This window comes from Neophocaena asiaeorientalis, unplaced genomic scaffold, assembly GCF_003031525.2.
Source record: "Neophocaena asiaeorientalis asiaeorientalis breed wild unplaced genomic scaffold, Neophocaena_asiaeorientalis_V1.1 scaffold528, whole genome shotgun sequence".
In the NCBI taxonomy this organism is placed as follows: Eukaryota; Metazoa; Chordata; class Mammalia; order Artiodactyla; family Phocoenidae; genus Neophocaena; species Neophocaena asiaeorientalis.
The window spans coordinates 1,306,575-1,316,817 of NW_020173938.1; the positions used below are offsets into that span (position 1 = coordinate 1,306,575).

Consider the following 10,243-nt stretch of genomic DNA (forward strand, 5'->3'; position numbering starts at 1 on the left):
CATCAGTGACCTCAGATATTTAGCCACCATAAGCAGCCCCAAATTTTATGATCTACTGAGGTTAATCATCATCATTGCTGGAGATGAATGGAAATCAACTAGAGATTTGTAGAAGCAAAAAGGAAGTAAAACGGTTGCTATGATCACAGTAGATTGAGAAAAATGTTTGAAACAGGTAGTTTGTCTCATTATACATTGAGATGCTTATTGCAAAAAAGTAAAACATTCAGAAATGAATAAAGTAATCACAAGCATTCACAATCCTTCCACCAAGAAATAATGATTGGTTTATATTTGTAATATTTACTTATATTTTATACTATATATGTTTAATTGTACATCAGGTACTATAATCATGCATTCTAAAAAGTATTTTAGAAAAACAGCATCAAGCTCTCACTCGATACACAGCTCTGTGTTCTGCTTTTTCTTTTACTGTTTTCCTGGGAACTTGTCCCCAGGCCATCCAACACTCTTCTTCATCCCACGTTTATATCATCATGTAACTCTGTTTTGTTTTTTTTTTTGCGGTACACGGGCCTCTCACTGTTGTGGCCTCTCCCGTTGCAGAGCACAGGCTCTGGACGCACAGGCGCAGCGGCCATGGCTCACGGGCCCAGCCGCTCCGCGGCATGTGGGATCTTCCCGGACCGGGGCACGAACCCGTGTCCCCTGCATCGGCAGGCGGACTCTCAACCACTGCGCCACCAGGGAAGCCCCATCATGTAACTCTCGCTTCATCATTGAGGACTCTTGGAACTATTTCTTCTTTTTGCCCACATAAATTGATTACATTGCAATTAATCAGCTTATATAAATCTTTCCCACTTTATTATTTGTCAGCTAAATCCACACGCCCCAGAATTCTTTATTTGACGATATCCGCTGCTTACATTAAAACAACAAGGGGAGGAACAGAGAGAGAGAGACGTCAGAGAGAAATCAGGAAGGGAGGCTTGAGACCTAGAAGAGGCGGTGGCAGGGGAGGGCTGGGGGAGGGCGGCCAGCCCCAGGGAGGTACATAGGGGCTGCCGAGACCTCCCTTAGTGGATGTGAGGCTTATGTTTCAAGCCCTGCCTGGTTGAGCGTGTGATCATCGTGTCCCTAAGCACGTGGTATCAAAGGAGTACAGGTGTGCCAAGTAGACCCGGAGAGCTCTTCACTTCAGGAATATCTTGCCAGGGCAGAGGAGCTGTGGTGCATTTCAAGTCTTTTTCACGTCTTCAAACCCCCCTTCTCTGCCCACAAATATGCACAGCTTCTCTTTTCCTAAACAAACCTCCTCTTGGGCTACCCCATGTAGATCCCACCAAACCGTTTCATCAGGATCATCTACCATGTACATTTCCAGCCATGTGAGATTGCTCCCATAAAGCATGGTGCATCTGTATTCTGAAATGGCATGATATAAAACTGTGTTGTGGAATGATAGTTAATGATTTGGGGATTTGTCCAAGGTGTGTATTAAGAGGAAAAGGCTACACAATAAACTCTGTTGTCGGCTTTCATCCGTGTGCATGTGTGTTCGGCTGGGAGGCCGAAGGCTGTTTACCAAGATGCCGTGACCGTGGTGAGGGACTTGACTGTATTTTACTCCCCTGTATTTTCTACCTTTGCTGCAGTTAATTACTTTCATCTTGAGAAGGCTGGAAGCACCGCCGGTTGTTAGTTCTTAGGGCACAGAGAACTCTGCCCTGGCTGACGTCATCGCCTCCTCACCCAGGTGTTCTGTGACTGTGTAATTGGGGTCTGGCTCTCAGCCTCGTGCCACTGACTTCAAAGCTCTACCCGGAGTGCTCATTAGTTGAACACCTACTATGTGCCTTGCAGAAGGCCCTCAGGATACACAGCTCAGCTGGGTCTCTGTCCTCCAGGAGCCCTAGTGGACAGGGCTCTGCCTATCCTCTGTGACCTGTAGGGTCCCGGGTGGTCTGGGCCCCTTCTTGGGCCACAATTGCTCTCATCCCATCACTGTCCCCTGGTTGCACCTGCTCTCGCCATTCCAGTCTTGCTGTGCTCCCCGCGTGCCACACGTTGTCCCTGGTCATTGGCCTGGCTTCCCTCGCGTGTTGGCACCAGCTGCATCCTCGTGGTCACGCCCTCGCTCAGCCCTCTCTCCACCCTCCCTCCTGGCTTCAGGCTATTTCACAGCACGTATCACAAAACATTTTCACTGTTGGTTAGCTGTCCTTCTCCCCCCACCCCCACTAGAATGGAAGGTTTATGACGGCAGGGGCTTGGCTCCTTTTGCTGAGTCTCAGGGCCTGGGACAGTGCCGGGCACGTGAATGGCTTGTTGATCAAATGAATCGATGACGTGTGAGCCACTAGCTCCTGTTCCTCATGCTCAGTGCCTTGCTTGTTTCTTTCACTTTCCTTCTCCTATGTTTGTTCCACTCGATTTTCCCACTCCCCACACTGTGGCCATTGTTCTGTCCGTCTGTCAAGCAAGGCCCAGCTCAGACAGACAGCGAGGCCGCCTCCCATGCGTGCAGCTATAAATGCTCTCCCTCTACCCCGGCACGGAAAAAATGGAACTTTCTCCTTGGGCTCCACACATTCTGTGTGATCCATATGCACACATATTTCACTTACAATTCACCCTTAAGACCTGAAGACAGTTTGTCTATTCTGTATGTCTAACACACTGCCTTGCACATAGTAGGTGCTTGTTAACGGTTTGTTGGACATGTGGCAGGCATGGCTGAATGAAGTGGCAGGAACATTCCCTGTGGCACACTGTTCTGGTCTGTCCACAGGGGAGAGGTCCATCTGGGAACAGTGAGTCATATTCAACTCTGGGAGGCTGTTTCTGGGGTACACGTTGCCGTGGTTTGGTTAAGGAGGTGAGATGGAATTCCAGAGTTGAAGTAGGAATCTTCTTACTCCTGTAAGAAGATGTGAACTTTACCCTTAACTTCTCTAAAGAGGAGGTCACCTTGGGCCTCTCCCTGATCCACACACCGCCCCCGACCCCCAGGCCTTAGTCTCCTGGCCTGTAAAGTAGTGGGAGGACAGGAGCAGGGGTGCCTGGGTGGGCTACGGGGGTGTGTGCCAAGTTGATTGCATGATCTCTTGAGTGCCGTGTACTTCTTTTTTTTTTTGGCGGTACGTGGGCCTCTCACTGCTGTGGCCTCTCGCGTTGCGGAGCACAGGTTCCGGACGCGCAGGCTCAGCGGCCATGGCTCACGAGCCCAGCCGCTCCGCGGCATGTGGGATCCTCCCGGACCGGAGCACGAACCCGTGTCCCCTGCATCGGCAGGCGGACTCTCAACCACTGCGCCACCAGGGAAGCCCTCTTTTTCTTTTTAAACTCTTAATTTTGAGGAAATGGGAATCATTATTTATCAAGGGGATCCTCTCTCTCTGTCTTTAACTGCTCATCTCCAGCCTCATTTAAGGGCCCGTCCTTCTCTGCCAGTCACTGCAGTGTGTGGTCTTCCAGACTCTGCACTAAGCTGCTTTATTCACATTCCATACCTATGTCCTGGGTAATTCCTATCTAGATGCTGGTGAATTCCAAGTCTGTATGTCCATCCTTGATGACGGCCCAAGTGCTAGATCTTCGTTGGTATCCCCTGCCTGCTGGACGTCTCAATTTGGTTGACCCTGGAATCATTAGATTCAACATGTGTAAAATCGAGCTTACTTTCTTGAAGGCAGCATAGGGATAAATTGTGGGCTCTGGAGTCGATTGATTCTGCCATTTACTGGAGTCGTGGCCATTGCTCGTGTGTAAAATGGGAGAAAGGTGGCACCTACCTCACAGGACCATTGTGAGAGTCAAATGCGAGTCCTCAGACCCAGGTGTAGAATGACTCTTTCGTGGATGTTGATACAGATACTTTGTATGTACGGACTTGTTTGATGAGATGGATGTTTGTCTTCTTTGAGGGAGGGCTTGTTATTTTCTTCAAAGTCTGTAAAAATTAATCATCCAAGATTAAATAACTCATGCTTAGCCTCACAACCACTAGCATTTGTATTCGGACCAGTTGACCTTTTAGCACAGCCTCTTGGCCGTGAAGCTCGGCTTTCCCCCCCAATGTGTGACCCGGCCAGAAACCTGAGGGTCATCTTTGACTCTTTTTTTCCCATCACAACCTCCAACAAAACCCAGCCCATTAGCAGGTTCTCTCAACTGAACCCCTGCGTATCAGAAGATACTGGCATTTCCTTATCCCAGTGATCCTGGGTCCTGCCTCCATCATCTCTTGTTTCCGTGACGACACAGGCCTCCTGATCTGTTTCATGGCTTCTCCTCTCATGTGTTCTCTGTGGGCTCTCTAACAACCCTGTTCCAAGACACTTTTCTGCCACCGTCTTTGGGGTCAGGTGCAGAGTCTTCAGTATAACTTCCAAGGCCCCCCACCGTGTTGAGCTTCACATCTTGCCCCTTCCCTCACAGGAAGCCAAGACCTGGCTTTATTGAGCTGCTGCCTCATGCACGAGGAAGAATGGCACAGCCTAGGTGGAAGTTCCCTTGGGAGGCTTGCCTTGATTCTAGGTCCTACCAAATTCTGAGACCAGCAGCCGCTCGGTGTGTTATAACCCTTTGTCCTTCCTCATCCTGGCTTGTGACACACTGGGTGTGCCTCTCATGTTTATTCCGCTGTCACTTACAGACTGGGAGCCCCATGGAGGCAGGGACATATCTCCCGTCCGGACCTCTGTATCCCCTGTGCCTTGCACAGCGCCTGGCACTGTGCTCAGTAAAATACGTAGGTGCCCAGAGTGTCACACTGGAGATGAAGCTGTTAAAACTCACATTTCATGACTTTCCGAGACCACACAACTCATTAGAAACAGTTGCAGTGGTTAGCAACACAGATTTTAATACCAAACTGATCCAAGCCCTCCCTCTGCTACTTACCTCATCTAAGCCTGTTTCCTGTTTTATAAAATGGGGATGAGACCTGCTACGCTTAGGAGAACAAAGTGAGGGTATTGCATGCTCAGTGCCAGGCCAAGCACCTGCACGTTGTAAACTGTCTGGTGATAGGTTTTCTTTCGAACCTCTCAGAGCAGCATTTGCCTTATGACTGTGCCCTTGCGACACTGTCAGAGCAGAGCGGCATTGTCTGCTGATGGTCACATTGAGCTGATGTTCACAGAAAGCGTAAATCAAGAATAAAGACAGTTCTATTAGGAAAATCCTCAGGTTTTGAAAGTGTTTTATCCGGTGATTTTATTTTATTTTATTTTTTTGACTGTAATTATCTCTAGAAAGACTAAAATGTACCGAAGTCTAAAAATATGTACTAGGAAGCATTCCCAAGGTTCTGTTTATCGTTATATAAAAGAGAATGATCATATATGAACTTAAATGAAACCCTGTATCGGCTTAGCGTGATGGCATATGGATTGGGCTCCGGAAGTGGCAAATACCTTTCATATACTATATTTATGTGATTGATTTCTCATGGATGGCGGTGCCTATAATCCACAGATCATTTTCATTTGATAGAAAGATAAATATAACCCTAAATGATAAGTTTCAATGAAGGATTTAATGTTCTTATTATGTATCACAAACTGGAGCACTGCTCATAAAATGAACGAATTGAGGATGTTTTGGAAGCAGGCTATCGTGGGTTCAAGCCCTGGTTCCACCACATCTTACCATCATGACCTTGGACAAGTTCTTTCAGACCTCTCAGCTCTGGGTTTCTCATCTGTTAAATGGATCGGGTACTATGTGGTATCTTCAGGATTTGCTGGGAAGGCAGAGTAATAAGCAAACGTGTAACTCACTCAGCACTGCCCTCAGTTCTGCTTGCAAAACCCCCCAGACATCTTACTCTCAATTTTAGCCCAAATTAAATTGGTAACAGATCTGTTTGAAAATTTGTTAGCTCATTGTAAAGGTAACTGTTGCCAACCTGGATTGTCTTATCCAAGGAGAACAGTTGGCTGATGAATTTTTCCATAGTTCAGCTTCTTAGCGGTACTTGCTCTCCACCACAACAGGAAAACGTTTAAGAATTACAGTTCATGCTGTTTGAAAGGTATAGTGAAACCTCGAAGTAATTCAGTCGAGTATTTGAGAAAAAGTCAACTTGTTATCAATATTTTAGCGAGTTGTTTTAAAATTCCCAGTGACCTAGCCCCCTTTAGTTTGCTAGCACTATGGTCAGTCTGTTCAGAATCTCCGTAGCCCCCGTAGCTCCAGTGTCATATAACCACTAACTGCAGGAGGATCTCGAGAAACCTCCATGCAGTATAACCATTTATAAAGTAGTAAAAACATGAATTTGACTTCTGTGGGCAATTACTGTTGGTACTTAGTTATTATTAGTGCTCTCGTTATCATGGGAAGTGTGTAAAACATAATAGCTAACTCTTTGGAGAATTTGCTTCAAGAAATGATTGGAAAATGTGATCTGTATAAGAAGACGTTGCAATTTGTGCATGGCTACTGGCTTTTAAGTACCTTACTGTTTTTCTCCTGATGTTCCCACAGTTAATTCTTTTCTTAATTGATGTGTGTGCTCTCTCTCTCTCTCTCTCTCATCTCCCTGGCAGTCTTTTCCCTATAAAAGGACCCATCTGTCTAAGGTAGAGATTTTCCATTTTTCTGTACTAATCAGTGGCTAGGCTGCATGGGGTAGGCATGCTTCTCGTTTAGAAGTCTCCTTTAACTCTGCTTGTCCCGTACAGTGGTGTTTTGTTTGCTTTCCTTCAAGTAAGATATGTTCTTTTCAGCCTGAATTCAAGCACTCCCAAAGTATGTCTAATTTATAATCATAGTCATAGAGCAAAGAATACATTTTAAACTTGCTAACCCATAATGATTAAAAAGCGTACCTGACAAACCAGTGTTCTTTGTAATATGTAACTACATATAGAGAATAAGAGAGTGAAAAAAGCTCTTTCAGAAAAGTGACTCATTTTCATTTGATTTATTAGACTTGAATTTGAGCGGCAACAGCGTGAAGAACTTGAGAAATTAGAAAGTAAAAGGTAAGCCACGTGGTAGGAGTCATAACACCACAGAGTGGGTAGGTGCCTGTGTTGATGTCCTAGGCTGAGATCACCTGTGTCTGTGTCATCTCCCTCTGGCTCTGTGTCCATCATTTACACGTCTGATGACTGTAGCTCCTTTCTCTTTAGCTGGTTAGTTTTACTTCACGTTGGAATTTTTAAAATAGTTCATCTTCAAATACTTGTGAGACGGGGGAGTAGAGTCAGTAGGCAAATTTAATACACTCTTTAAGTGAAATACATCAAATGTAGACTTGTTTAAATTTAACTAAAAAGTATTTCTTCCTTAATAATATCCTGAGTTTTAAAAAAGCCGAAAGAATGACACTTCCCCTTCTTATGCCTCCTCACTTTTTAAATATCTTTCCTTATGTTGATCAGCCATTTGTATTTCCTTTTCTAATCTGCCTCTGCATGTTCTCAGCTCCCTTTCCTTTTGGTGTGTGTGTGTGTGTGTGTTTAATTGATTTGGAAAGCGTTTTTTATATGTTCTGAATGTAATTCTTTGATAAAACTAAGTAGTTTTCTTTTTTTTCCTGTCCTATTTAACAAGCCAAGAAATGGACCAAGGATAGATATTAGAATAGAAAGTAAGGCCGCAGAAAATCTACACCCTGGGTATTTATTTTCTAGAGTGTGGAGTCTGGATATTACAGATGAATTAGTTGAGCTCACAGCATCATGTACGATAGGTCTTTGGTGGGTCAGGAGATGGAGGCCATGCATCCGTACTCTGACATGCCCTGTATTCTTGCTTTGGAGGCCACCCTGACCTCGAAACATTGACTTAGCACCCAGTGGGGACCCTTTGCTCTCTAAGACACAACATGACATGTAACCACCAGAATCAAGCATTTAAGTATTCTAATGGAGATTGACGTTATTTTCAATGTTATGCATTAATAAACTAATATTTTGGATCATTTGGTGATTACCATTTGTCCTAAACTAGTGATTAAATAGCGTGTAGTTATTTGAGCTGGAACAATGAAGTGTCGATTATCTTGACTTTGATATTTGACCCTGATGAGTTGAGGACAGCATAAGCATTTTTATTTAATGTCATTTTGTAGCCGAATTTCCATTGAGTTTTAGCCTTTGGGCTGAAAAAAATTATTCACATTTAAATTTAAATTGGGCATGCCTCTTTCTCTTTGAGCTCAGGGGGCTTTAAAAATTATATCATGCATAACACATTATGCTTATAGGTTCTGCAGAGAAATGATAGCAGAAGCTACTTCCGGAGATTAGGCAAATGATATGTTGGACAGTTACAGAGTAAAAAAATTAAACAGCATGCTGCTGGATATTAAAAGGAAAGTGCTGTTCTCTTTTTTTTTTTTTTAAATTTAGTGAAGGGTGTGTGGTGTATGTCCATTTCTAGGAGGTATCAGTTTAGGGAGAAGTTAGAGCAGCATTTGAACCTAGCGCTCAAATAACGACCAGTCAACGATTTGCATTTCAGAAAACTCATAGAAGAGATGGAGGAAAAGCAAAAGTCCGACAAGGCTGCGCTGGAGCGGATGCAGCAGGAGGTGGAGACGCAGCGCAAGGAGACGGAGATCGTGCAGCTGCAGATCCGCAAGCAGGAGGAGAGCCTCAAGCGCCGCAGCTTCCACCTGGAGAGCAAGCTCAAGGACCTGCTGGCCGAAAAGGAGCGGTTCGAGGAGGAAAGGCTGAGGGAGCAGCAGGAGACTGAGCTGCAGAAGAAGAAACAGGAAGAGGAGCGCTTTCTCCGCGTCCGGGAAGAGCTCCAGCGGCTGCAAGAACTCAACAGCCACGAGAAGGCCGAGAAGGTTCAGATATTTCAGGAGCTGGAGCAACTCAAAAGGGAAAAAGAGGAGCAGTGTGTCAGGCTGGAGCAGGAGAGGAGGCGGCTGGAGGGGCAGGAGGAGGAGCAGGTCCTGCGCGTGGCGCTCCTAGAGGAGCAGCTCCGGGAGAAGTGGGAGCTGGTCCGGCTGCCGCGGCTCGGGGAGGCGCAGCGCGCGGAGAAGGAGCGGCAGGACCTCGAGGGCATCCGCGCATGTCTCCTGCGGGCCAAGGAGGCCTGTGCTGAGGGGGACGGCGACGGCCGGGAGCTCGAACGGGCGCAGCTGCGTTTCTTAGCGTTCAAGCGAAGGCAGCTGGCCGCGCTGACCACCCTGGAGAAGGAGCTCGTTCAGCAGAAGGAGCTCCTGAAAAAGGAGGTGGAGGAAGAACGTGAAATCCTGGAGCGCTTAAAATCTGGCAGCAAGGAAGAATCGAGGTTGTTGTTCAAGAAGGACGGTGGTGCCGCAGATGTCCCCCACGCGGCTGGAGATGCGGAGCAGATCAAGCCGGCGGAGGGGAGGCTGCAGTGTAAGGAGAGCCAGCTCCAGTATCTCCTGCAGCATCATTTGCCGAGGCTGTTGGAAGAGAAACAGAGAGCCTGCGAGATCCTCGACCGAGGTCCTCTCGGCCTGGACAACACTCTCTACCAAGTGGAGAAAGAGATGGAAGAAAAAGAAGAGCAGCTCGCGCAGTACCAGGCCAGCGCCAGCCAGCTGCAGAAGCTCCAGGCCACCTTCGAGTTCACGGCCAACGTGGCCCGTCAGGAGGAGAAGGTGAGGCGGAAGGAAAAGGAGATCCTGGAATCCCGGGAGCAGCAGCAGAGGGAGGCGCTGGAGCGGGCGGTGGCCCGGCTGGAGCGGAGGCACTCTGCCCTGCAGCGGCGCTACGCCCGGGGCCTGGGGGCCGAGGAGCGGAGGCCGAAGCCGGCCACCTTGACCGCCGGCGGCAGCGAGCGGTCCGGGCTCCGGGCCGGCCTGGGGGCCGAGCAGGAAGCCCTGGAGAAGGACCGGGAGAGGTGAGCCGAGCCCGAGGGGACGCCTGCCACACCCTCCGTGCCCCATGGCATTAACCCTTGGGCTGTGATGGTGCGGCTTCTAGCCCTGGTGCTGTGTCTCTCACTGTTTTTTGAAAAAGTAATTCTGTAGCCTTTATGTTTTCTGATTCACTGGCAAATTCTTAGCCTTCTTTTCTTTTTCCTTAGGATCCTTGGTTTAGAGTCACTGGCCTAAAGTTGGAAAAAACACACAAACTAAGCCCATGTCTGTTACCTCACTGACCTCTGACTGTGTGTTTAATATTTGATAAACAGGGAAGACTGAGAAAGCTTCCAGCCGGATTCCCCCTCCCTCCTTCGCTGCTCTCCCCAAACCCCATTCCCTTTCGTTGACTCCTTTTCCCTCTGCCGCCCTTTCCCTCCCCTTCCTCCCTCTCCCCCCCACCCCATGTCTTCT

General features: G+C 47.4%; 1 protein-coding gene across 1 annotated transcript in view; it reads left to right on the top strand.

The window, feature by feature from the left end:
- KIF16B (kinesin family member 16B) overlaps nucleotides 1-10,243 on the top strand; it is a 284,700-nt gene that overhangs the window by 168,919 nt on the left and 105,538 nt on the right. The window contains exons 18-19 of the mRNA XM_024752697.1: nucleotides 6,909-6,962; nucleotides 8,449-9,807. Coding sequence (XP_024608465.1) covers nucleotides 6,909-6,962; nucleotides 8,449-9,807 — 1,413 coding nt within the window. The remainder of the gene's footprint in view (nucleotides 1-6,908; nucleotides 6,963-8,448; nucleotides 9,808-10,243) is intronic.